At 39.4% G+C, this 27,037-nt stretch overlaps 2 protein-coding genes across 3 annotated transcripts; one reads left to right on the top strand and one right to left on the bottom strand.

The window, feature by feature from the left end:
- Window positions 1-63: 63 nt before the first annotated feature.
- LOC134800049 (gephyrin) lies at window positions 64-19,438 on the top strand. Of its 2 annotated transcripts, none has more exons than XM_063772504.1 (11): window positions 64-277; window positions 579-1,342; window positions 1,527-1,681; window positions 2,761-2,902; window positions 3,110-3,189; window positions 3,414-3,520; window positions 9,251-9,410; window positions 12,228-12,339; window positions 17,088-17,143; window positions 18,008-18,154; window positions 19,282-19,438. In XM_063772504.1, the coding sequence occupies exons 2-11, from the start codon at window positions 586-588 to the stop codon at window positions 19,414-19,416; spliced, it is 1,851 nt and encodes a 616-aa protein (XP_063628574.1). In that variant the 5' UTR covers window positions 64-277; window positions 579-585; the 3' UTR covers window positions 19,417-19,438. The 2 variants fall into 2 exon arrangements, with proteins under 2 accessions (XP_063628574.1, XP_063628573.1); XM_063772503.1 differs by lacking the exon at window positions 64-277 and adding an exon at window positions 292-471.
- Window positions 19,439-23,096: 3,658 nt separating this feature from the next.
- LOC134800093 (transmembrane emp24 domain-containing protein 2) lies at window positions 23,097-25,896 on the bottom strand. The gene is made up of 4 exons (XM_063772569.1): window positions 25,677-25,896; window positions 25,269-25,450; window positions 24,620-24,769; window positions 23,097-23,636 (listed from the first exon to the last, which is right to left on the bottom strand). The coding sequence occupies exons 1-4, from the start codon at window positions 25,816-25,818 to the stop codon at window positions 23,487-23,489; spliced, it is 624 nt and encodes a 207-aa protein (XP_063628639.1). The 5' UTR covers window positions 25,819-25,896; the 3' UTR covers window positions 23,097-23,486.
- Window positions 25,897-27,037: the final 1,141 nt, after the last annotated feature.

Raw genomic sequence — 27,037 nt, 5'->3', positions numbered from 1 at the left:
TCAGCGATTTTGTCGCTAGCTCGAATAGCTTGCCATATCAAAGATGACATTAGTGACAGTTGACACTTATCACATTGTTGACCGTTCAAGGTTACGCGGCAGCGTTTAATTTTGATCAAAATAATCCTTCCTTATCTATATTTACACGTTGTTTTATCATTCTGATGTAACAGTAATAATCTTTCTATCGCAAACCCATTTAGAAACCGATAATACGTATTAAGTATTACGTATAGGTTGTACTCCGTTATCATTACAGTGTGCACCGGCGTGTAACGTAAGTACCGACTTTCATTATGTCATTATATCTTGTTTGTATTGCATGTTAATGATAACAATACATTGGCTTCTGGAGGCTATGCCCCTATTATATTTCCGACTTTGTACATAACAGACGTTTTTGTAACGTTTTTCTTATTGTTTAATAAACTCATAATTAATTTCAGATAGAATTTAAAAAGGTCCAACCCGGTAATACTGATTCTTAAAAATTATGCGTAATATTATGTTAAATAACTCTAATAATTTAATTTAAAAAGTAATTTTGAATATTAAATATAAAGTTTTTAATATTTTAGTTTCAAAATGGTCAAAGCTGTGGCAGTGTTGACCATCAGTGACACCTGCTTCAAAGACAACTCCGAGGACACATCCGGGCCTGCACTAGCTGCTTTTGCAAAAGAGTTATTCCCCAAGGCCAACTTACACAAAATCATCATCCCGGATGAAAGGGAGATCATTGAAAAAGAGCTTAAGTACTTCTGTGATGAAGCACATGTAAACCTAGTTTTAACAACAGGAGGGACTGGGTTTAGTTCTAGAGATGTGACCCCTGAGGCTTCTAAGGCTGTGATCCATAGAGACGCACCTGCTATTACAGCAGCTATAACTCAGGTGAGTCTAGAGAAAACTCCAATGGCAATGCTGTCTAGAGCAGTAGCTGGTATAAGAGACAGAACACTAATCATTAATTTTCCTGGCAGCAAAAAGGCTGTTACTGAATGTTTTGAAGTTGTAAAGCCTGTTTTAAGCCATGCTTTAGCTCTGATCAATGACGAGTTACAGGAAGTAAGAACTATCCATGATTCCATGCAGTTCAACTCCTGTTCTCATGGTCATAAAACTAGTAATGTGGATTTGGGTAAAGTAGCATTCAGAGCCCGGGAATCCCCATTCCCGATGTTAGAAATGAAGGAGGCGTTCCAAACTGTGGACAATGTGATGCGGGGGTGGGTTCATGTTTTGGAGATAGTGCCAATTGAGAAGGCTCTGGGCAGAGTGGTGGCCGAGTCTTTGTGTACTAAGGAACCTATGCCACCATTCCCTGCATCAGTTAAAGATGGTAATTATTATTTAAGCACTTATAACCATAACTTTAAAAGTATTCTTATGAGGTAACTAATTAAACAGTTAAATTAATTATTGAAAATATTTCATACAATAATTCTTTTATTAGACCTTCTAACAACATGCATTTATAGTCCACCTTTCTTTCTACGCGAACTTCATTCAAAGTGTTGATTCAGGTTACGCAGTGCTAAGTTGCGACGGGGCCGGCGTTCGCACGGTGCGCACGGCGCTGACGGCGGGCGAGGCGCCGACGGCGCCGTTAGCCCCCGGACAGTGCGCGCGCGTTAACACCGGCGCGGCGTTGCCCGCTGGAGCGGATGCTGTCGTACAGGTAGGAACTGCGTACACTCAGGTTACGTTCGCAGGGTGCGCGCGGCGCAAGCTGCGACGGCCCGATGGGGTACTGACGGTGCGCGCGGCGCTGACGGCAGGCGAGGTGCTGACGGCGCCGTTAGCCCCCGGACAGTGCGCGCGCGTCAACATGGGCGCGGCGTTGCCTGCCGGTGCGGATGCTGTCGTACAGGTAGGAACTGCGTACACTCAGGTTACGTTCGCAGGGTGCGCGCGGCGCAAGCTGCGACGGCCCGATGGGGTACTCACGGTGCGCGCGGCGCTGACGGCAGGCGAGGCGCTGACGGCGCCGTTAGCCCCCGGACAGTGCGCGCGCGTCAACATGGGCGCGGCGTTGCCTGCCGGTGCGGATGCTGTCGTACAGGTAGGAACTGCGTACACTCAGGTTACGTTCGCAGGGTGCGCGCGGCGCAAGCTGCGACGGCCCGACGGGGTACTCACGGTGCGCGCGGCGTTGACGGCGGGCGAGGCGCCGACGGCGCCGCTGGCTTCCGGACTTAGGTTACTTAGAGATACCCTCCCTAGTGTCAGCGTCTAGTCAACTCTATGGCTGCTGCTCAACGCAATGTTGGCGCAAATGCACAGCGATACTATTTTCCATGGCGCTACTAGACGCCGACGGACGCTTAAGGTAAAAGACGCTAGATTCGTAAATCTTGTAATCATTTTGCCTCTGTACTTACGTCTTCCAGCTTCTACCTTCGTCTTTTTTGACTGGCAGACCCCTGTGACTCCCGCCGGCAACGCCGCCTGTTAAGATTGCCCTAGGTAAGACGGCACTCCGGACGGACTACCGTCGACTCAATTAACACGGGAAAAACTATCTTCTCAGAGCGTGATTAGGCAAATATGGCTCTGTGTGTAGTCAATTAATTACTCAAACCAATAACAAATGGTACGTTGAAAAAATTAAATTAATTAATTAATATTTGAACGTTAAATAGGTATTCAAGGAATGTGGTTTTGCAAACAGTTCTCACGCTCTCTAAACCGTGAAGAACTTTGCATTTTGTCATCCATCTTGTGGCATCCGCATAACTATTAGATTTCTTTGTACAGGTGGAAGACACTAAATTAGTGTCAGCATCAGAAGACGGTGATACGGAGTTGGAAGTGGAAATCATGGTTGCGCCGCCGGCGGGCCAAGACGTGCGGCCCATCGGCTTCGACATACCCATGGGGGCTGAGCTCGTCAAAAAAGGTAATAAGACATGAACAAGAATAGGACTTTTTTTATCACGTCGTTGTCAAGCATGTAACCTGCATAACGGTAAGCCGTTGCAATATCCTAATATGGACGCCTGAAACTCCATTACAATTAAATCTTTCATATAACCCCAATTCGCACGTCCGCGCACACGCATTCAGTATGCACCGACCTATAGCCTTACGTGATTTTTTTTATCAGTATCTGTTCTGGATGCCGGGCACGTTGGGATCTTGGCGGGAGCCGGCCATCTGAATGTTACTGTCAAAGCACACCCAAAGGTACAACTTACTACTGTTTAACATATTTTCCAATGATAGAATCGTTTATATTTAAGGCCCACTTGCACCATTCCACTAACCCGGGTTAACCGGTTAAACCTGGATTTGCCATGGTTACCAGTGCCATTTGACACTGGGTTAACGGTTTATGCGGTTAACCCTGGGTTAGTTGGATGGTGCAAGGGAATGATATAACTATCCTCATAGTTTGTAATCCAATGTAGGTGGCGCTACTGTCGACGGGCAATGAACTACAGGAACCCTCGGAGGCGAAACTGAAACCAGCGCACATCAGGGACTCCAACAGAACTATGCTCAGAGTTCTACTTCGGTAAACTTATAAATAAAATACAATTGTTGATACAGTAAATCCACAGGCAAGTAACGAACTATGAACTGACGCGTCTATTGCGAAAGCGTCCGTTCCGTAGTGTAGGGTTGGGCGTTGAGACAAACAACTAGGTTCGAGTATTAACGTTTAATGAACGAAATAACACTTACAAGGCCTTAAATACTATAGTACCTATGCGCATGTATGTGTGTGGGTAAGGTGTAGTATACACACTACACCTCCCCCCTTGAAGAAAAAAATAATAAAAAAAACTAAAAATTAATCTATTATTTTAAGTATACAGTGGGCCACTCAGATAAGCTAAAAAATATATAAACTGCATTACAAAATAAGAGATTATATGAAAACACATTTATTACGCTATCATAGCAGAAGTTAAAGTCAAATTGTAAAGAAAATTGGACATAAATGTAGCAACAATGTGCTCATTAAATGTTTGTTTACACAAAAACATACAATTTACGTTAACCTTAAACATTATTTAAAAAAAAGTTATAATAAAATATTTTTGCATATGTTGAAAATACACTTAAATGTAACATAAAAATAATTTTATTCATATAAGAGACAATATGCTAATTGCTAAGTGGTTATATCATTATCAAAGTCAAAGTAAAAAAAATATGTTTTAAGATACACGTGTAAAGAAAACTACAAATAATATATGTTAACACTAATCAATTAAAAAATGTTTTACATTGTATGGATATGAACCATCGTTTTTTTTAGGTACCTAGTTTTTTTTAATGCCTTCGCAAAAAAAAAATGTCTTTGTCCGTGATAAAAATTGTTACTTACTTTATGCATAGGTATTCATTTTATTTTTCTGACGTCAGTTAATCTTTATAATTATAGAAGACTCATTTCAATAGTGCCTCTTAAGCTCTTTTCTGCAACAGAAGCTGCTGCTGTAAGAAGTGATGGACACGGTGTCTGCTGTCCAGATCTGTTCGTCGAGTTTTTCCGTCGAAGATATCTGTGCAGCAAAGAAGGTGCTGCACGAGTCCCTCGGGATCGCCGGCACGTATGTACCTCACCGGAGAGGAGATGAAACCGGGAAGAAGACCCTCGAGAACATCATAAACGTTCTAAGGGAGAATGAAGACCGGATTCCGGAGTTTGCGACGACGGGTGCCTCCAGCCTGCCGTCCTATATTCCGGATCATGTCGACGTTAGCTGCTTGTTGAAGGAAATCATGGCCCTAAAAACAAGTCTAGCAGATGTCATTTCGAAGTTTGATGCGGCCCAGGTCACTATAACCGAGTTACGCAACGAAGTCATGAGTTTGCGAAACAGTGCCCTTACTCGGTCGGCGGCGTCGAATTTTAAGTGCGATGACCGGCAAGCCACGTGCGCCGAGTCGGTCAGTTTGCGAGTTGCTGACACTGTAAAATGTGTCGCATCAGCCGTGTTCCCGCCCGCGAGCCTCCCGCGCGCGCGCCCTCCCCCCGCCTCCTCCAAATCACGTCATCGTGTTTACGCGGATGTCGTCGCCGGTCCGAAAGTCGCATCGAACCGGGTTAGTGTACCTGTAAAGGGTACTGAAGATCGAGCGACTCCCAAGAAGAAGCTCCCTGTTGCCAGTGTGGATGAGGAGGATTTCACGCTGGTATCAAGAAAGAAGAAGGCGCGCACGGCGCCTCGTAAGACTCAGTGTGGTACCGCCGAACCGGCTAATTCTGGCTTGCGGATTGCTACACCGAGTAAGGCGCTGTACGTATCGCGCCTGCATTATACCGCCACGGATGCTGAAGTGGTGGAGTATGTATGTACACCAGAAGACCGGCTTCACGCTGAGGGTGTTCCAGCTTCGTTCGCGCCATTACGTGCACTTCAACTCTTTTGTGGTGCGGTGCGCGTGCCGCGACCGCTGCAGGGGACCATCGAGTGCGCCGACTTCTGGCTGAAAGGTGTCGTGTTTCGGAGATTCCGGGGCAAACTGCCGAATCCGACACAAGAGCAGCCGATGCAACGGAGCCACGCCGTTTTGTCGACTAAATAGTGTTTAGTTTTAAGTTTATAAAATACATATGTATGTTAGTCTGTAAGGTATTTGTAATATGGGCCTTGTTGCCTGAATTAAATTTCTAAATAAAATAAATAAATAAGCGGGCATTACATACTTGTGACATGGGTAGGTACACAGCGCATACTTCGTGGTCGGCCAACCTTGCAATAAAAATATATTTATTTGATCAATACAAGGTATTTTTTTTAAGCGCGCAAACATACTTTATATTTTATTCATTCAGGCAGTTCTTTTAACACTTCCTTACATTATATCCTTCCATGTGTCCAAGGAGTCTCCACGATTGATGCTCGATCGAATCATGGTCAGACATCCAGGGGATTCCCTACCTGCCTTGTGTCTTGGTGTACCCATGCTAACCTAATCGCTCAAGGTCGCCTCTCGGGCCACCGAAGATGCGATTGGCTTTTTTTTTCAATTATCATCATTCATAATTTCCCAATCTTCACAACAAAAAAAAACATTCAAAATACTCAAACTTTGAAAACTTTAACATATATAAGAATTTCAACAACTCTTAGTTGATCAGGCTAATCGTTCTTTGAAAAGCTTACATATATATCAGTTTTCCCAACAACAAATGCTGAACCGCCATCCAAAAATCTAACAAATTTCAAACCTAACATTTACGTATTTATATTACCTCTACACAACACCTTTCTAAGTACACATTAAGTAAACAACCATTTAACGAAACTTCTACCCATATAATCCATCATTGAAACAAACCAAAACATTCTTTTACCAACATAAATATACATCTTTCTACATCTTTTCGTAAATTCCTATATTATCTCGATACAGTACCATCCCATCCCCATATATTTTACTCATTATTATTACCAGTCCACTTCGTAACTCTGCATTAAAATGTCACATCCGTATTAAAATGTCAACTCCGATACACATTATGAATTTATGATTCATAATAAATCACTATAAATATCTTAAAACCCAACTAAAATAATCTTAAATTGTATACAATGTTAATCTAATCTATAATACTTATATGGATAAAAGTCAGTAATATTATCTCTGTTTATCATCCTGCCGATTTATTCACTTTCACTGCTTTAAAATGTCAGAAATTTTTTCACAAAAAGTCTAATTGAAAACCTTGAAATTAGTTATTGTTTTCTTCTGGCTGGCGCAGCGCGCCGCCAGTGCAGCACGAGGCCGCGCTGGCAGGGTCGCCATGCGAGACAAACAACTAGGTTCGAGCATGGTCTAATAAAACATGGTCTTCCATTCCCAGAGTGACACGGGCCTACGTCACAATAACATTGCCACTTTATTTCAACATAACATGTTACATGGGTACATTATACCTATGGTTAATAAGTTAAAATATTTCTTTATAATTTTATAATTTTCATTTATATGTATTTTAGCTTAAATTTTACAATAACACGTCATTTTTAATTACTCGTTAGCAATATCTTCCGATTCACGAAAGAAATTTCAGACTTTCGGGTAATTCTGTTTATACTACTGGCAACACAGGATAGCGCTGTGCACATTTGACAATTCGGATCTAGATAACTTCATGCCCTGACCCGTCATCCTTGTCGAACGCGTGTTAATTGTTATTTCCTTCTCGCTCAGTGTCAGCAGTCGCAGTGTTTTCCAAACTTTTCACGCCGTAAGCTTGGTAATTAATGTGTAACTGTGAATTAGTTTTTCAAACGTTTGTCTTGTATAGATAAATAAAGTTTAAATTAATACATTAGATTTGTTTTATTTTACTATGTTTCTACATGAATAACTTAAAATTAATGCCGTTAAAATAATTTTCACCGTTGGTTAAAATTCTCCCACATTTCAAAGTTTGAGAACCTGTAAACAGCATGATGACGTAGGCGCGTGTCAGTTAGGTCATACGCGAATCTCGGAATGGAGTACCAGGCGGAGTATATTATTATACCATGGGTTCGAGTATAAACGCGTAATGAATTAAATAACACTTACAAGGCCTTAAATACTATAGTACCTATGCGCATGTATGTGTGTGGGTATTAAGGTGTAGTATACACACTACAGTAGCGGTGCGCGGCAACTACTACTGCTAGACACCAAAATTGGTGTGGGCCGCATGTACTTGTAGCGACGCGACGAAATAGCGGAGTGAGCCACGCCTGGCATAACACATGAATTAGCGGTGGGACTTCTGCAATGTGGATTACAATTTTGGATGGGAACAAAATGCTCTTAAGAATTCTAAGATCTTATCAATATCCAGTGGCGGATTTGCAGTCTTTGCCGCCCTAGGCCCCAGGCCATGTAGCCGCCCCCCTTTCTCAGCATCAGCACCCATCATATTGACTACATTTAGGTCAGGCAACAAAAAGGTATAGATGGAAATGCTTGGGACACATTTTTAACTTAGTAACTTTGTTTGGACTCGTAGGCCCTTGAGCGGGCGGGGGTAGGGGGTTTGAAGGTTCCATTTTTCGGTTTTTCGCTTATAATATCTCAGAAACTATGCGTCCTTGTGACATGATCATTATACAAAAAGAAAACTGATTAAATTTGCTACAAGTTTGATACAGTCGAGTTTTTCGACCGGTAAGTAGCTTGTTTAGTTTTTGAGATATCCTCTCTTGAACGTCTGTAATTTTGCATTACATTTCCTACAATAATATTCACGGTGCTCACGAAGAAAGGAACCCGAAAGATTTTAACAGTTAGTGGGTAGTTTTATTTATTACTAATCAATCTAATCATATTTAAAGACTAAAATGTCCTTTCAACTTTGACGTATGACTCCACACACAGACAGTTAAACTCGATCAGCTGATGCTTTTCAGTCATCTTGGCGCGAACTAAACTGCGAAATCACCAAGATATCGAAAAACTTGACTGAGTAAAACTTGGAGCAAATTTAATCAGCTTTGATATTGTATAATGATCATACCGTTAGAACGCATAGTTTCCGAGATATAAGTGAAAAATCGAAAAATGGGACTTTCAAACTCCCCTCATCCCCCGGCCTTAGGGCTACTGCCGGGGACTTTTGATATGTTCACCTCCTAACTAGTTCAAACAAAGTTACGAAGTCAAAAATTGTGTTCCAAGCATTTCCCTCTATGCTTTTTTTTGAGAATTCGTTGCTTGGCCTAATTTTGAGTTAGGTATTTCTTGTTATTATCAGCGAATTTTTGTCGGAATTTGCCGCCCCTAATATCTCGCCGCCCTAGGCCCGGGCCTACTGTGCCTTATGGGAAATCCGCCACTGTCAATATCCTTAGTTAAGCTTCTCAACGTATAGGTAGTGATCTGTCAAGGTTATCGCTTTTTCCGTGATAAAAATAATTGCACATATAAAGCAGCAGATAACATGCTATTGAATTTTTATATCCACTTTATCTGAAAATGAAAGTACTTATCGGATTTCAAAGTATTGGTGATTCGTGGCACTGAATGCTTAAATATAATACCACAAGTTTGGATATTGAAAGCTGGAATATGAGAGAAAATGTATGACGAAAAAATATATAAAGGGCACACTTGTATAATTTGTTATTACTTAATATAATAACAAATTATACAAGTGTGCCCTTTATATATTTTTTAAATGTCCGATTAACTGCCATTGTAAGAATGTCATCCACTGACCTGCTTTCTCCTCTCTCTCCCTTACATCATAACTATTACACCCCATGAACGGTCATGTTAACAGGGAGCACGGCTACGACACCATAGACTGTGGCATCGCGAAGGACGAGCCGGCGCAGTTAGCAACCGCACTAGCGGGCGCCATGGCTCGCGCGAACCTGGTCGTGTGCTCGGGCGGCGTGTCCATGGGCGAGCGGGACCTGCTGAAGCCGGTGCTGCTCAAGGTACGAGGGTCACTTCTACTGTTACACAATAGAGCGCTATGGCTTGCTTTCTGAGATGTAAAAAACCGGTCAAGTGCGAGTCGGATTCCAAGGGTTCAGTAGATTACTCAATTTTTAACAAAGTATTTTTATGTGGAACGTGAATGAAATGTAAAAACTAAATCATTAAGTCCGACGCAGCTTGACTGCACATTTCTAATAGGTTTTCCTGCCATCTATTTAATAGGTAAAAAACTATTTTCTGTTTTTTTTTTTTTCAAAATTTTAGACCCAGTAGTTTCGGAGATCAAGGGGTGGGGGAGGGGGGTGAATGGTCGGACAGACAGACAGACGCACGAGTGATCCTATAAGGGTCCCGTTTTTTTCCTTTTGAGGTACGGAACCCTAAAAATGCACCCTATACGACGTTATTACGGGCCGGGCGTATACCTTCTTAGGGGAACGTACAGTGACTTGTAAATGGTTATTCTACTTATTAAACCACATGATAAGTTAACTTGTAACTGTAATGTTGTTGGGTCTTAATATTTATTTATTTATTTAAAATGTTTTTTATATAAAATGTTTCCACAAAATACAATACTTACCTAGTTAATTAACCCACACAATTAAAATCAATCAAAGAATACACTATCGTGACTGTATTAATTCGTGAAGGTATTTCCATTTTAAATGACGAGTGACAGCGGAGGCGAAACATTTATAGATACCGACTCGAGAATTAAGATCTTCTCGTGAGAGATTATTAATTAATAGTGATGTACCGACTAGCCGACTAATCGGCGCTCGAATGGCCGATTAGTCGGCCGACTAGTCGGCTAGTCGGCCAGATCATTATTTGCGTATAAGTTCAGATGAAAAACAATAGTTTTGCTCCTTTGGTTGCGCTATTTATCATATTGGCTAAAAGGTGTTTTCTACAGGTTCAAAGACCTATCACAAGAATCCTCGTTCAATTGTTGTCTTTAGTTTTTTTTATTTTGCGATCCTGAACAGACCGTCAGTACATGAGTACAGCTTGTAGGAGGTATTTCCAAGGCTCTATTTCCCGTTCGTAGTCGCGCCAGTTAAGAACCTATCCCCTGTGGCCAGCGTCTTTACGAGCAACGTGTCCTGTTTAAGTCTCTAAATTTTGCAATAACATTATTAGTCCCTCATGGCTCCATCATTAAATAAATTAATAGTTTAAAAAACACCAGAAAAACACGCTTTTATAAATGCACGTAAAAAGTCCATTACGTGACCTTTCTCACAAGTGCAAACACGACTATGGTACGATATTCCATCATAGAATGCCAGTGCCTATCTTCCGGCTTCATCATCAGACCTTGAAACCTAATCGTGGTCAAAGTTCATTACAAGACTTTTCTAACAAATCCAAACACAGCTATACGCATGATACGATGTTCCATCATGAAGTTCCAGTTCATATCTTCCGGCTCCATCATCAGATCAGTTCGACAGTACCATATTATTGTATTGTCATGAGAACTACATGCAGCTGCCAATTTTCATGACGCTACGATCCTTGGAAGATGGTTACCTTAGATTCCATTACATAGTTAGTTACATGCAGGTCGACCTAATAAAAGCGTGTTAAAAAAAACTGTAAAAAAATTAAAAAAATTAACATGAAATTTCACGAGAATCAGTTGAGATCGACCTGTAGAGGAAAACACCAGCCCACCAACATACGATAACGATCGAACGGTCCATTATACAGGTTGTCCCTAGCCATTGGACAAAGCCGAAATGTACATATGCATTAGGGTATTTAGAACCAGTATACAAAGTATCATAACAATCGGTGTAGCGGTTACGAAGAAATTAACAAATTACGATTTATTAACTTTGGAGCAACCTGTTGTTAGTAGCTCCTGAGGTAATAAATAGTATAAAACCTTCGACCGTTTTGATTATCTTTTTTATTTATGACATTAATAAGATTCTGACTTTTGACAAATGTCATCATTGCCGCACATTTTCAAACAAATTGTCAAATTGTGTTTCTTTTTGTTGTCAATTATTGGAAATAACTTTTGTTTGATAATTTATGTTTTTATCTTTTGTTCTAATTAAAAAAATATTACCGTTAGAGCATTTCTGAGAAGTAACCTTACGTGGGATTTAAGGGTTTGTCCAATGGCTAAGGTCACCCTGTATATTGTATGAACAAAAGTTTCCGTATGCACCCTGAATAGGTATTTTAGTAAAATAAATATAAAACATATGTTTTTTTTCTGTTTTTCTTTCACTAATAAAGCGCTGACTAATCGGCCACTTTTGCCGACTAGTCGCCGACTAATCGCCGACTACAATGTGGCCGGATAGTCGGCTTTCCCGACTAGTCGGCGACTAGTCGGTACATCCCTATTAATTAACTATTAATGTTCAAATTTAAACTCTCGTGAGTCATGCTAACATTCAGCCATTTTTTAGGGTTCCGTACCCAAAGGGTAAAAACGGGACCCTATTACTAAGACTCCGCTGTCCGTCTGTCTGTCTGACTATCACCAGGCTGTATCTCATGAACCGTGATAGCTAGGCAGTTAAAATTTTCACAGATGATGTATATCTGTTGCCGCTATAACAACAAATACTAAAAACAAAATATATTAAATATTTAAGTGGTGCTCCCATACAACAAACGTGATTTTTTTGTCGTTTATGCGTAATGGTACGGAACCCTTCGTGCGTGAGTCCGACTCGCACTTAGACCTTTTTTAGACCGCCTAGGCCCTCTGAAACATGTCGCTCTAGTGACTAAAAATACGTGAGTTAAACTATAAAATTAGCTTAAACTTATGAATGTTTCAGGACTTCGGCGCGACGCTGCATTTCGGGCGCGTGCGCATGAAGCCGGGCAAACCGAGCACCTTCGCCACCTGCCACTTCAACGGACGCACCAAGTACATCTTCGCACTGCCCGGTAACACACTATACTCTTCTTCCTCGCGTTATCCCGGCATTTTGCCACGGCTCATGGGAGCCTGGGGTCCGCTTGACAACTAATCCCAAGAATTGACGTAGGCACTAGTTCTTACCGAAGTAACTGCCATCTGACGTTCCAACCCAGAGGGGAAACTAGGCCTTATTGGGATTAGCCCGGTTTCCTCACGATGTTTTCCTTCACCGAAAAGCGACTGGTAAGTATCAACTGATATTTCGTACATAAGTTCCGAAAAACTCATTGGTACGAGCCGGGGTTTGAACCCGCGACCTCCGGATTGAAAGTCGCACACTCTTACCGCTAGGCCACCAGCGCTTCCTAGGCCACCAGCACTTTACAAACACAACAACAAACTATTCTATACATATAAAAAGAAGTACTAACACAAGTAACACAAAGTTATCCGAACATTTGTCGGCTAAAATAGATAGCGCTGTAGCCTCGTAAATTATACTACCTAGCCTTAGTAACCAATAAGTTGTCAAGCACTAACATAAGACAATCTAGTTAAATGGATATAACAAAATGTACAGCCTAAACTACTACAACCTATCGTCTATCAAATTGTCATAGTATTCCATTGTCTTCCCTCAACTTTTGTCTATTTTCTCAGTGCCGAGGGCTGGCCTTGCTATAATCCGATATCCACAACCTCGTAAAAATTGGTATATTTTTTCAAATTCCAAATATATTTATTTCATGAAAGCATTCCAAGAGAGGCAGTACAGTGATCCCCACATTAGGCTCAGCCTGTAACGTGGGAATCTTAGAGTAATACAGAATACCGATATGTTGCGGCTATTATTTTAACAATATTATAATTATTAACTATAGCCCAAACCCTCTCATGCTTGAGAGGAGGCCTGTGCCCAGCAGTGGGACGTATATAGGCTATTTTTTTTAATAATTATTAAATATTTTAAATATTTAAATATTATCTGGAATTTCAAAATCAAATGTATGTTGCATTTCCCACTCAAACGGGTAATACCCACTTGTTTTGACTGATGATCTTGTGGCGAACCTTTTTCGGTTGGCTTACCTCCGCCTGCAAAAGCAGGCCGCCAAGTCAATGATATACCTAGGTGTCACTTTAATTGTCTAATGTAAGATATTCTAACAATGTCAGAATAAATATTAATACGCTTTAATTTTACGTGATTAATTATTTCTTTAATCCTTTAATAGGACTCTCACAATCTTAACATTTGACAAGTTGACACAGATAAGATCGATCAATCGTGGTCATGTGAGTGGGATTAGATAACACGTGGGATGACATTTACTTGCATTTTTCAATAAAAATGTACCTACCTACTTATATTAGGGTGGTATTCCACGTACTGAATTTATTTGTCCAATGTACACTCGGCGTCACGGAAATCGCACACCCACTGATTTTTGTTTTAAGCGAATATAGCTCTTATCATATGTATTATACCCTCACAATATATACATCATTTAAAAGCACAATTAATAAGCATTAAAACATGAGTAAAGCATTTTTGGGAAAAATAATAATAATCACGAAATTACGGCGTTCTGAAAGAACACCTACAATACGCGTTGTAAGGGTCGCTAGTTGCGTTACCTTGGATAGGTTTAAAAGGGGGGGTAAAAGTGGAATATGGGTCATTCGGTATCCAGAGTTCACAGAGGTCACACCGGAACAGCTGGAGAAAGAAAACACCCCAAGAAAATGGATACCACGGAAGCAGAAGCAGCTCAAGCAGTAGCCCTGGTGGAATCAGGAATGACGCAGTCTGCGGTTGCTCGGCAACTCAACATAAGCCGTTTCCGAGTTCTCCGAGCAGTTCATCGATTCCAGAGGACTAGAAGCTTCACCAGGAAGCCAGGATCCGGAGGACAACGCTGCACTTCCGAAAGAGACGACCGCTTTATTGTGTCGACGTCTTTGCGGAACCGTTTCTCCAACGCTGTCCAGCTGCAAGCAGTTCGGAGAACGGTGGTGAGTGTCTCTACAGTAAGAAGAAGGTTGCGGGAGAAGAAGATCATGCCCCATAGAGCGGCTACGGGTCCCAAATTGACGGCAGAGCATCGGCGAGTCAGACGTGAGTTTGCTCGCGAACACAAGGATTGGACGGTCGACCAATGGAAGGCTGTCCTCTTCTCCGATGAGACCAGGGTGTGCCTGTTCTGCAACGATAGGCGCAGAAAAGTGTACAGGAGGCAAGGGGAACGTTATTCACAGGCCTGTCTTGAAGAAACCGTCGGATACGGAGGAGGATCCTGCATGTTCTGGGGTGGCATTTCCCTCGCCGGCAAAACCGAGCTCGTTTGTGTTTCCCGCACTGGTGGTAGTCGAGGCCAGGGATCCATGACTGCTCATCGGTACATCACAGAGATCCTGGAGGACCATGTGGTTCCATACGCCGAATTTGTCGGTCCTGGATTCACATTCATGCAGGATAACGCCCGCTCCCACACAGCGTTGATTGTTCGGGACTACCTTGATCAGGTTGGGATCACCGTCATGCAGTGGCCAGCAAGGAGTCCGGACCTGAATCCCATAGAGCACCTTTGGGATCAGCTAAAACGGAAGGTGCGGTCACGTAATCCTGCACCTGCGACCCTGGAACAGCTTCGAGGTGCCGTCATTGAAGAGTGGGATGCTATTCCTCAAGAATACGTCGTGTCTCTCGTGAGGTCCATGAAGGCTCGCATGGAGGCAGTCATTAAGGCCAGAGGAGGCAACACTAGGTTTTAAGTTTAGTTTTAGGCATTTGTATTCCGATATTTGTTGATTTTATTGTGTTATAATTTGTTGATTTTTTTGCATGAATATACGATTTTTATTTCTTATTAAAAAAGGTGCCTTTTTTTTACTCTTTAGTAACTATTGCATTGTTTTTAAATGAAGGGTTAAATTCTCTTTAAAATGATCCCACACACTCATACTTTACCTTCAACAACATAAGGTTTATAACGGCTTGAAACAAAAATCCGTGGGTGTGCGATTTCCGTGACGCCGAGTGTATATTGCGTCCTATGATCTTTTATATGTAGATATGCCATACACTAACATATCAAGCGAAAAAAATGATGCCAACCAATGCTGCCAACGTCACGGCAGCATCAGTTACAATTTGTTTACAACTTCATACGCAAATGCGTAAAAGAGACGGCACAATTAAAAGAATACTTAAGTAAAAAAGAGACGGCTAGTGTTTGTCACTTGCGCGTCAATTTGGTAAATCAGTGATACCACCATAACACAACGGCAAATAGTGGAGATGGCGCAAACCGTAAAACTTATTAAGAAAAAAAATATCAAAGAATAAGATGTTTGACGGAGAGTGCAAATCATTTTAGTGCAGTTCTATGCAGTAATGTACTCGCTACCGAAGTAAAAAGTTTTTACATTTAGTTATGTAAATAAAAGATATTATATTATACTTATCATTGTTTCTTTTGTAACAAAAAAAATTTGGCTGGTTCAGTACGCAGAGTATGTATGTATGGTGGTTAAAATTTCACCCCGTATTTTTATATTTTATATGTACTGGATTCTACCTATTTCGTGAATACTATTAATAACATTCACCTTCCCTTTGATCAAGTGATATATACTGGTACTAGCACAGTTCATACGCAAATGTAAATAAAGCGGTAAAAATATATAACTATGTAAATAAACTATATTCCTTTCCACGAAACCGAGTTAAAAAAAAGCAAATTCAATAACAACAAAACCTTTTATTTTACTAACAATTTTATGTTATAATACTTAATTGTTATTGTGTGAGAAAATGAAATGCCTAAAAAAAATACTAATTTTGTAGTAATCTTTGTATAAACAGCAATATACCTATTTACTTAATTGACGCGACCCGGACAATAATAATCTTTAATTTTCCAATTGTTGTAATTAATTACAAGAAAAAATACGTGCAAGTTAAAAACTTTAATATTAAAGTTGAAATTTATTTCTCTTATTTGCACGACAAGCACCAAACAATGAATGCAAGTTACCATGACGCCTCTGCTATGATAATCTATGTACGCAGTTGGCGCGTCCTTGTCATTCTCGCTGATAAGAACATAAACTTATCTCTTTCTGTCAGCCGGCGAAAATGGCGGCCAGCTTTATTTCTTTCAAGATTAAACCGAAGAAAAACGGATTATTCCAGCTTTTACTTACGAATGATATGTGACGCCGTCAATTTTTTTGCGCTTCCGTGGATAATTTGAGCATTTCAACATAACGCAGGTCGGCATTTTGTTGCTTAATACACGTTATTTGTGGAAAAGTATTAACCGGTGTACACTTCGCGCTTGCGTCAGGCAGACTGAGACAAACTCGTACACATGACACGAGGTGAGTGCTTCAATTTTGGAACGTGTATAACACATCTTCATATAAAAGATCATAGATTGCGTCTCACATTTTGCTTAATGAGAGAGTAAGAAGCAATGACATTGGACAGGTGGAATGCCACCGTTACTTAAACTTCGTTTTTTTTAGCATTAGAAAGAACTTGAAAGAAGGTAAGCGATCTTGACATGTCTTTTAATTGAAAAACGCTTATTAAAAATTAGTAACTATTAATTATGAAAGCAGAAGAATATAAATGATCGTATTAGATTCATAATTGTTACATATTTGGCGTGACTTATTTTTAAAATGTGTTTTTCAATTAAAAGACACATCAAGATTGTTTACCTTATTTCTAATGCTAAAAAAAAACGAACTATATGTTTTGCAGGTAACCCGGTGTCAGCGTATGTGTGCTGCCTGCTGTTCGTGATTCGAGCCCTCAAGGTAATTCATCAAGCAAATCTTATGAATAATTTTTTTACCGATTCTACGATTTTTCTCACACTCCCTCCTAAAAAGTCGGTTTGTCTAAATCATAACCTTTCAGGCAGTTGGATAAAAAATACAAGCACCACGAAATCAGAAAGCTTACAATAACCAAATGAAGACCTAAATTGGACATAGAGGATTTTTCAATTTAGGATTTCGAACTATATAGTTTAATTCAACTTTTAGTTATTTTTAGGGTTCCGTACCCAAAGGGTAAAACGGGACCCTATTACTAAGACTCCGCTGTCCGTCCGTCCGTCTGTCACCAGGCTGTATCTCACGAACCGTCATAGCTAGATAATTAAAATTTTCACAGATGATGTATTTCTGTTGCCGCTATAACAACAAATACTAAAAAGTATGGAACCCTCGGTGGGCGAGTCCGACACGCACTTGTACGGTTTTTTAAGTAATGGGTAGATACCTTCTCTCACACTAAGAAGATAAATAATATAGTTCAGACTCGGCTCCGTTCGGCACAGCATTGCTCCGAGCAATTATTAGGGTTGCCACAACTTGACGTCTCTTAGCGTGCACGACCACAGATAAGATAATTGCTTGAATTTTGACAACCCTAAATAGCCGAAAGGGATAGTGCCATATATTGGAAAGGGACAGCATGATTCGATCCTGAACCGCTGTCACACTTCGGTTTTGTAGGAAGTTTCCTTTCTGTACGGTAGTACTACCTATTACTTATTCTGTGCTCCAGCGATTGGTTACATGACAGCTATACTCAAACATTAAATTCTAAATCATCGATACGATGAATTTCGCGATCACGATGAGGTCACAGTTTTCGTGTATATTTGGTGACAGGTGTGCAGCGGCCGCAACCCCGAGTGGCCGCGACTGCGCGTGCGACTGTCGGCCGCCGCCAAGCTGGACCCGCGGCCCGAGTTCGCCCGCGCCACGCTCGCCTACCCCGACAACGATATACCCACCGCCACGCTGCTCGGCAGCCAGGTATGTAGTCAATCTATAGTCAAATTATAATATGCGTCAAAATAATCCGTTCAATACAAAAATAAGCACCTATGAGGTGTCCGTTACGGCACGAATGCGAGCGACATGATTTTGTCTTGTAGGTTAATAATAATTCAGCCTATATAGGTACGTCCCACTGCTGGGCACAAGCCTCCTCTCATATGCAAGACAGCTTGGGCTATAGTCCCCACGCTGGCCCAATGCGGGTTGGGGACTGCATATACACCTTTGAGTTTGTCTTGTAAATTATCTTGTCAGAAGCTATGCCTGAACTCTGACAGCGAAAACGAGCTGTATTTTGAGGTTAACTTGTATATTACATACGCATACTTGTATGTACATAATATGCGAGTGGCGACCGTGACCGATGCTAAAATCCTCGGAAGCTAAAAGCTGCGCTGCACACCCGAACGCTTCGCTGGACGCGCAATAATACGTTACACAACGAAGGCTGCAAAAATATCTGACACGATCTTATTTGTAAGGACATAAGAGCGTGTCACATATTTTTGCGGTCTTCGAAGAGTAACTAACATTATTGCAGGTGACCGTACCCTACGTATAGTTCGTTTTTTTTAGCATTAGAAAGAACTTGAAAGAAGGTAAGCGATCTTGACATGTCTTTTAATTGAAAAACGCGTTTTAAAATTCAGTAACTATTACTTATGAAAGCAGAAGAATATAAATGATCGTATTAGATTCATAATAGTTACATTATTTGCCGTAACTTATTTTTAAAATGTGTTTTTCAAATAAAAGACACATCAAGATTGTTTACCTTATTTCTAATGCTAAAAAAAAACGAACTATAGTAGCACAAAATACATCTGATGGATAAGATAAGATAATATTTATTCATTTAAAACTTATGTTAATTTGATGGATACAGTGGTAATTATACAATTTGTACTTAAATACTAGTTCATTCATGGATTCAAGTTGATGAAAAAGTAAGTAAGTTAAGTGGATAGATGAAGATCAAGTTAAGAACTTTAATACCGATACAAATGTGTATTTTCTGTCTCTAATGGAAATTTGATAACAATACCTAAACTAAGTAAACATTTACTTGTATTGTTACGAAAACGTAATATTTTCTCCAACAGTGCAGCAGCAGACTGCTAAGCGCGTGCGGCGCGGGCGTGCTGCTGCAGCTGCCGGGCGCCTCGGACGCCGCCGCGCAGCTGCCCGCCGGCACCGTCGTCCCCGCGCTCGTCATCGGCCGCCTCGACCTGCCCTAGATACGAAGCTATTCTGCCATTCTATAATCAGGGTGGCCACTTTCTGGAAAACCGGGAAAACCGGGAAAAGTCAGGGAATTTCGCTAGTCATGGAAAAGTCAGGGAATTGTCAGGGAAATTTAGTGGAGGTCGGGGAATAAAAATTGTCTCTGTATGTACATAATAAAATAAAAATAAATATATAAATTTTACCATCTGCAAACATTATATCTTCTTCTTCCTGGCGTTATCCCGGCATTTTGCCACGGCTCATGGGAGCCTGGGCACAGAATAAGTAATAGGCGTGGGGTCCGCTTGACAACTAATCCCATGATTTGACGTAGGCACTAGTTTTTACGAAAGCGACTGCCATCTGACCTTCCAACCCAGAGGGGAAACTAGGCCTTGATGGGATTAGTCCGGTTTCCTCACGATGTTTTCCTTCACCGAAAAGCAACTGGTAAATATCAAATGATATTTCGTAGGTACATAAGTTCCGAAAAACTCATTGGTACGAGCCGGGGGTTTGAACCCGCGACCTCCGGATTGAAAGTCGCACACTCTTACCGCTAGGCCACCATCGCTTCATTATATATCTATAATCTATGTATAATCTGCTAACATTATATATCTACTGTAATTAGTCTAACGCATTCACTGCCAGGGGGCGTGGCCTAGGAACAAACTTGTATGACGGTGGACGCACATTTGCGTCGGGGGCAGTGAATGTGCTAACCTGTTCACTTTAAAAACCGCGAACGATGTACAGATTAGCCGTTTGGCACACGCATACTAGAGGTCAAAACAAAATTATTGAGCCGCAGTTCCTAAAAATATTTCCCGTAGGCGGGGAGTGCTGAGTCATTGTTTTTTTTTGTATGGGAAAGAATTTTTTTTTTCAGAAAAGCTTTTTGAGGCGATTCTAAAACTATACCACATCATTACATTTCAGCCATTTTTTTTATTTTGATCTCTAGTATAATAAATAAATAATCGATTTGCGGTTTTCTATGAAATTGGGGTCGTACGTCTGCCGCTAAATAGGTTAATAATAGGTAACGCTATATCCTACCACAGCGGTATATACAAAATAAATATTGAAAAAAAAAATGATCCACGCGGCTCGTAAAGTGAGCATTACGAGCCGCGTGGATCTTTTTTTTTGTACACGGAGGAGCTACACAAAAAGATAGAAAATTTAAGTCCAGGGGGCCGATTTTTGAAATTCGACCACTCGATTTCGTGTATTTCGTTAAATGATATCTCCACTACTAGGCTTTTAAATTCTACTAATAGAATTGAAATCGAGTGGTCAATACCACTAGATTCCCAATTTCTATCGCTCGCATCTCGTAGATGATGAAAATATTTTGAATTAGTCGCTTTTTTCAAATTTAATTTCCAAAATATCGATCCTAGAAGAAAAATTGTGAGGACCAAATTTGTAGAGAATCAAATTTCCTACAATTTTTGTCCTCACGGTTTTACTGTAAAATCAAAAATGGCCGAGTTATTCAAGAAAAACCGTTTTTCGAATATAATACAGGAGTCTGATTCAGTCTTCTTTTTGAATTTACACTCCCAGTGACCACCCCGAGGGACCTACGAAAAAAAAATCCAAGAACTGATTATTCACGGATAGAGTCGGTTTTTTGGATATAATGACTGGACTAATTCAGATTCTGCAAAAACTCAAAAATGTATTCCAATTACATATTTTATATTTATTACATTTAAGATTATGGTCAGGGAAAAACTTGAAAAAACGCCTGGAAAACCGGGAAAAGTCAGGGAATTTTGGTTATAGTAAAGAGTGGTCACCCTGTATAATACACTATACCGGACAAACAGAACTGATAGACTTATAATAGAATCTGACTATACCATTTCCACTACTAAAAGGCGCGCAATTTAATTTAAAATCTAACAGGAACTGAATATATTTCTCAAAAAAGTACCTTAGCTAACCTTTTGTACAGAAAATGACAGCCATGACGTCTCCAGTTACTAAATGCTCTAAGGCTTGAGCGTGTCTTCAACACAGATCTAGAAGCGTAAGCGTCATTCTAGACTTATGGTCTTAAAATGAAGATTTATGTTCTTCAATGAGCACATGACGTGCATTTTTAGGTAAATAATTGTAAAATCATAAAACAGTTACAACATACTAGTTGCTTCTAGAGCTTCCATAGAAGTTATTTTAGAATGTAGTAAGAATGAACTAATTAATATCTTGTTAAAATTGGTATACTTAAAGTATCTTCTTTTAGATCTGGACTGGTTGTTATTAAAGGTTGTATAATTATTGCCTTAGAGGCTGTAAACCAGTTATAGGTAGCTATAATTATAAATATATACTTTATTGTGTTGTTTATGTACTTACGGCGTATTAGATAAGTAAAACTGTGAATTTTATTTCCAGGTTAAAATATTTTAAAAAACGTTATGTACTTATTTTTTGTCCAATATGTATATAATATATTTAAATATTTTGTTAATTAACAATTTTGTTAATTTTAGACTTAAAAGAAACCCAAATTCTTAGATAAAGTTTGCAGAGAAGCCCAAAAGGTAATAAAACGCACAAATGTACAAACATTATTAATTTATTTCATCAAAACTCATAACTCAATAACTCGCACAGTCACACCTCAGATCAGAACGCGTCCACGCCTCGCTCCCTTGTGATGATTAGTTACTATTACAAACATAACATTTGCGCGAGAACTCTATTACAGCTTATTTCGATTATCCCACCTAAGGGTGGTATTCCATCTGTCCAATATATTGGTCCAATGTGTATTTGCATCTCACATTTAGCTTGATGAGAGAGTGAGACGCAATGCACATTGGACAAAGAAATTGGACAGGTGGAATACCACCCTAAACTAGAGTACCTATAGAAATATGACAAATATTCGTACTGCATCTCTTTTATAATAATAAAAGAGAAATAGAGCCACGCTTGCGAAAAAGGGCGAACGATTGCCAAATATTGGCCATGTGCGTTGACGGTGACCACCCTGTTCTTTTGTACTATGGTCACCATCAACTGAACGTGGTAATATTTTAGGGGGATAACAACGAAATAAGCAACCATTTTACAGATATGTGCGTGCGTGGCAGGATATAAGTAAATCTTTGGGGTTCATCATATTACAATAATCGGTTATATTAATTTAACGACTCCTATAGGGTATTTGACTACTAGGCAAATCAGTTTCTTTTTTTGAACTGTCAAAACGATTTTGCTACTATGGAATTTATGTGAAACACTAGCATTTGACGGCACGATCAAATTACCTACTCTTTATAGTTTTATACGGTTTAAAATAGAAATTGTGTCTAAAAATAACTGCTGTCTACGTTTCTCTATTACTCCTCTGGTGCTTTATTTCATGCATGGTAAAAAAATATTGATTTTAAATACAGTCAAATACCCTATTGAACAGTCTGATTCGTTTGTTTGTACAAATGGTTCGAATTCGTAAATAAACAAACCCAAAACAATGGCGAGCCATATACTGCAGTAAGTACAAAAATAACTCATAAATACTTACAAATAAGGTTCATTGTAGTGTCATTCATTAGCTCACTTGATTCTATGAAAGCAGTCACGATATTGTCACATACTGGGAGCGAGTTGTAGTCATACAGGCGGTATATGTTCTTAGTTCTAACAACTGATATTTTAAATCATTATATAGAAACATTGCATTGATTAAAAAATGGCTAACACTGCTGATTGAACTAAAAACACATTTCGCCTAATGACGAATTGATTTTAAATACAATACCCACCTGATTTAGAGTAAAATAGATTGTAGATGCAATGCAGGGATTTTTTAGCATACATCGTTATTTTATTCTTTAATTATACTCTGTATCTTTAAGTATTTAAATAAAAGTATTTAAATAAAGGCCGGTAGGAATGGAGCTCTATGGATGCTATGCCCCACCCTATGGATGTCGTCCGTGAAAATGATGAACACTTTATAAGTGCGACAATAATAATCCATCGTCATCATATTACCAAACCCTGTATTGCAAGCCTTGATCGAATTACTCAAAACCAGGCAGTATATGGTGCGTTAAACGACGCGCTGCACCTCGAAGAACCGCTTGAGGTAGTACACCTGCCCCACGGTCATGACGAGCAGCACGGACGCCTCGAACACAGACCACAGCACCACGCGTGAGTTCGTGCTCTCGTTTATGGAGCGGTGGATGCGGTCACGAACCTGCAAATTTAAGACAAATATTATTTTACACCAGGGTTTATGACTTACGACTGTTCATAAATCAAAGTAACCAGTATATTTATCCTTTTTAGGGTTCCGTACCCAAAGGGTAAAACGGGACCCTATTACTCCAGACTCCACTGTCCGTATGTCTGTCTGTCCGTCGGTCTGTCTGCCGCCAGGCTGTATCTCATGAACCGTGGCAGTTGAAATTTTTACTGATGGTGTATTTCTGTTGCCACTATAACCACAAATACTAAAAACAGAATAAAATAAATATTTAACCTTTTGAACGCCAAACGGCGCATCCATTTGCTGTGCCACTGACGCCACGGGGGTAAAATTTAGTTTTGTGAATAAATAATGCCAACCTAAAAGTGGGGTGTTTTTCAGTAGATTTTCATCAAAAAACGATCGACGTCAAATGGCGTCGTTGTCACGATTTTACGTTGACATCTGTGGCATTCAAAAGGTTAAGTGGGGCTCCCATACAACAAACGTAATCACGTCATCATCATCATTATCACACATTTCTTCTGTTTTTTGCGTAATGGTACGTGCGTGAGTCCGACTCGCACTTGGCCAGTTTTTTTTTTAGTTGTTGGCACCCTTTATAGAGGCTTTACTTTAGGGATTGTAACACACATTTTGACTAATACAAATTTGAACAAAATAAGAAGGCAGCGAATAATAAAACTAAAGTAAAACTCTATAATCATTGTTTTGTACTCAAAAAAACTGCCTGATAACAAAAAATGTGTATAAAAATCTACTGCTTCAGGTAGACTCCAACTCACTACTATACAGGTTACTTAAGTACCTGTGGTGAATATTTTCACCTTAACTCCTTTCTCTGCCACAGACATGCATGGTTACAGTTTAATATAAACCTTCATGCATTGCAATAAGAATTTAGATAGCGCATTATTTATCATAGACCAGTGTAGTGTTCAAAGGGTGAAAAAAAAATTAAAAATAATGACCTGCATGTACTCCTGCTCATGCTTGACGGTCTTGAGAGTGGTGGCCAGCTCCTTGATCATGTCTTCCAGCTTGTTGTGGTCCACCGCCTCGTCCTTGTCTCCCTCCGCTTTGTGGGGCGCATCTCCGATTTCCAGGTTGAACATTACAACCTACAATGAAGAAAATTTAATTTGTTTTGTAACAATCATATTATTACTCTGCAAAGGAAGATAATATTTAATTCTGACTGTTTTTTATTTGTGGAATATAATTTGATTGACCATTGAAAATAAAATTAGATAATTTTTAGGGTTCCATTTTTTGAGGTCAAAAAGAAAAATGGAACTGGTTCACCTCAGTCCATCTCGCATTTGTCTGGTTATGGTTATTATGTATTTTATGACAATTAAAATTCATTAAAAATTATTGACTAAAAATAACTGTTAACTTTACAATATTACAACTGATTTGATGTAATATTATCTATTTAATTGTTACAGTTTTATTAAACCTGAATCATTTGCTTATTTATGCTTTGTTTAAATCATTTTTCCTGCCAACATTCACTGCCAAGAATAACCATGTGTGTTATTTTGTAGTAGAAAAGGGGCGCTTGGCACTGAAAGTGGTAACCCGTGTCCTAAAAATATCTCTATTTTGTGTAATTACCTTTGGTGTCATAGTAGACATCTTGTTGCTGAAGCAGTAAGTGTAGCGGCCGGACACATGAGCAGAGAATGTGTACATGCCCGATGACTCTCGCTCGCCGTGGTATATCACAGTCCCGTCGGGGCCCGTGATTGTCACATCTATATCGAGGAACCCACCCTCTGCTATTTCAAAGGTTAGACCTGCAAACAGTTTTTGTCATTAATAATGTTTTAGATTAGGAAACCACTCCTTTCAAAGCTATTTAAAGTGAATGTACTTTTATAAATCATTAAAAAACTACAGAATAGTGAAGCTATATGAAAATGAATGCTATTAAGACAGTGTACAATGAATGACCATTTATAACGGTAATAAAATGTAATCGCAATACAAACAGAGGGACTGTAGTTCATAAATTAGGCTTACCCATTTTCGTATCGGCTTCAACATGTTCGAAAAAACACTCTTCGGCATGGGCATCGACTGTGATAGTATAGCTAGTTACAGAACTAAGTAAGGTGACAAAAACTGCTACTATGAGCCCTAGATTAGTCCATTTACTGTCCATATTGCTATTAATATATTAATTCTTGATAAGAAACAGATATTTCTGCAATTAGCCGACCATAAGCTTGTTTTCTTTTCTTAAACTAGTAGAGCCACGTAATGACAAATGACAAAATTGACAACTCGTAAAAAGCTATTCATACGTTCATCGAAGGTGTTTCGTTTTACAAGATTAGTGTGATGTTAAATATCATTATTTTAAATCATAATTTACTCGGTCAGCGCATATGAAATAAAATTATTATGATAAATCAATACCATTTTATAAGTTCTAATGCTATTTATAACGAGTATATCAATTTATATTTGTCGATTCTATTGTGATATTCTTAATGAAACAGGTACGTAGGCGTATAAAGAAACGGCCCTCTAGTCAACGTAAAAATAGCTCACGTTTGTGACAACCAAAAGGGTGCGTTCAAAATTATTTACTTTAGATCCATCCAGTTTAGCCAACATAGTAAAGTAAATAGAAGTGATTCTATTCATCAACAGAGGGCGCTTTTCACTTCAGAAAGTTCTCCTACTCTCTGCAAGATGGCAGCTCAATACTATTTCAGATTGATAGCAGTACCACACTAAAAAGAGTTATTTCCTGTAGAAAAAAATTATTGCGCAAGAAAATTTCGTGCGTCGAATTTCACAGCTGAAGTAAATCTCGCTACATTGGTTGTCAAAACATGATTTTACAATACAGTGTAATAAAAATTCCTTCTTCCATAACAGCAATATATTTCCTGATCACAATATTCCGTTACAGTTCAATCTCCAATCACCTCACTTCACAATCGTCCTCCCTTCACCTCTGCCCGTAACCGAATGCCCGTTAACCGCCATGCCAGTCGTCTTTTATTCTTTCTTCCAACTACCTTCTATTTACAAAGGTCAACTATCAATCACGTTACTTTTAAATTTATTAAATTATCGAGATTATTCAACTCTATTTCATTAAATCTGTTTCTAATAATTAGTAATTTTAATGAATCTTACACTCGCCCATCCTGACATTGTGCATGTCCTCATGCACAGTCATACTAATCGCGTCTGTCATCTAATCTTACACTCGGCATGTCAAATCATCGGGCATTCAGTAAGAAAGTTATTAATCCTTCATTACCCATTTAATACAATTTCTTTGTCTGTCTATATACATTTTTCTTATTATTTATTGAATTAATCTATATCTTCACATAATTATTTCAAATCCAATAAATCCATCG

The sequence above is a fragment of the Cydia splendana genome, chromosome 19, assembly GCF_910591565.1.
Source record: "Cydia splendana chromosome 19, ilCydSple1.2, whole genome shotgun sequence".
Lineage (NCBI taxonomy): Eukaryota > Metazoa > Arthropoda > Insecta > Lepidoptera > Tortricidae > Cydia > Cydia splendana.
The sequence above is the reverse complement of the archived record's forward strand: the minus strand, read 5'-3'. Positions and strand labels throughout refer to the sequence as shown.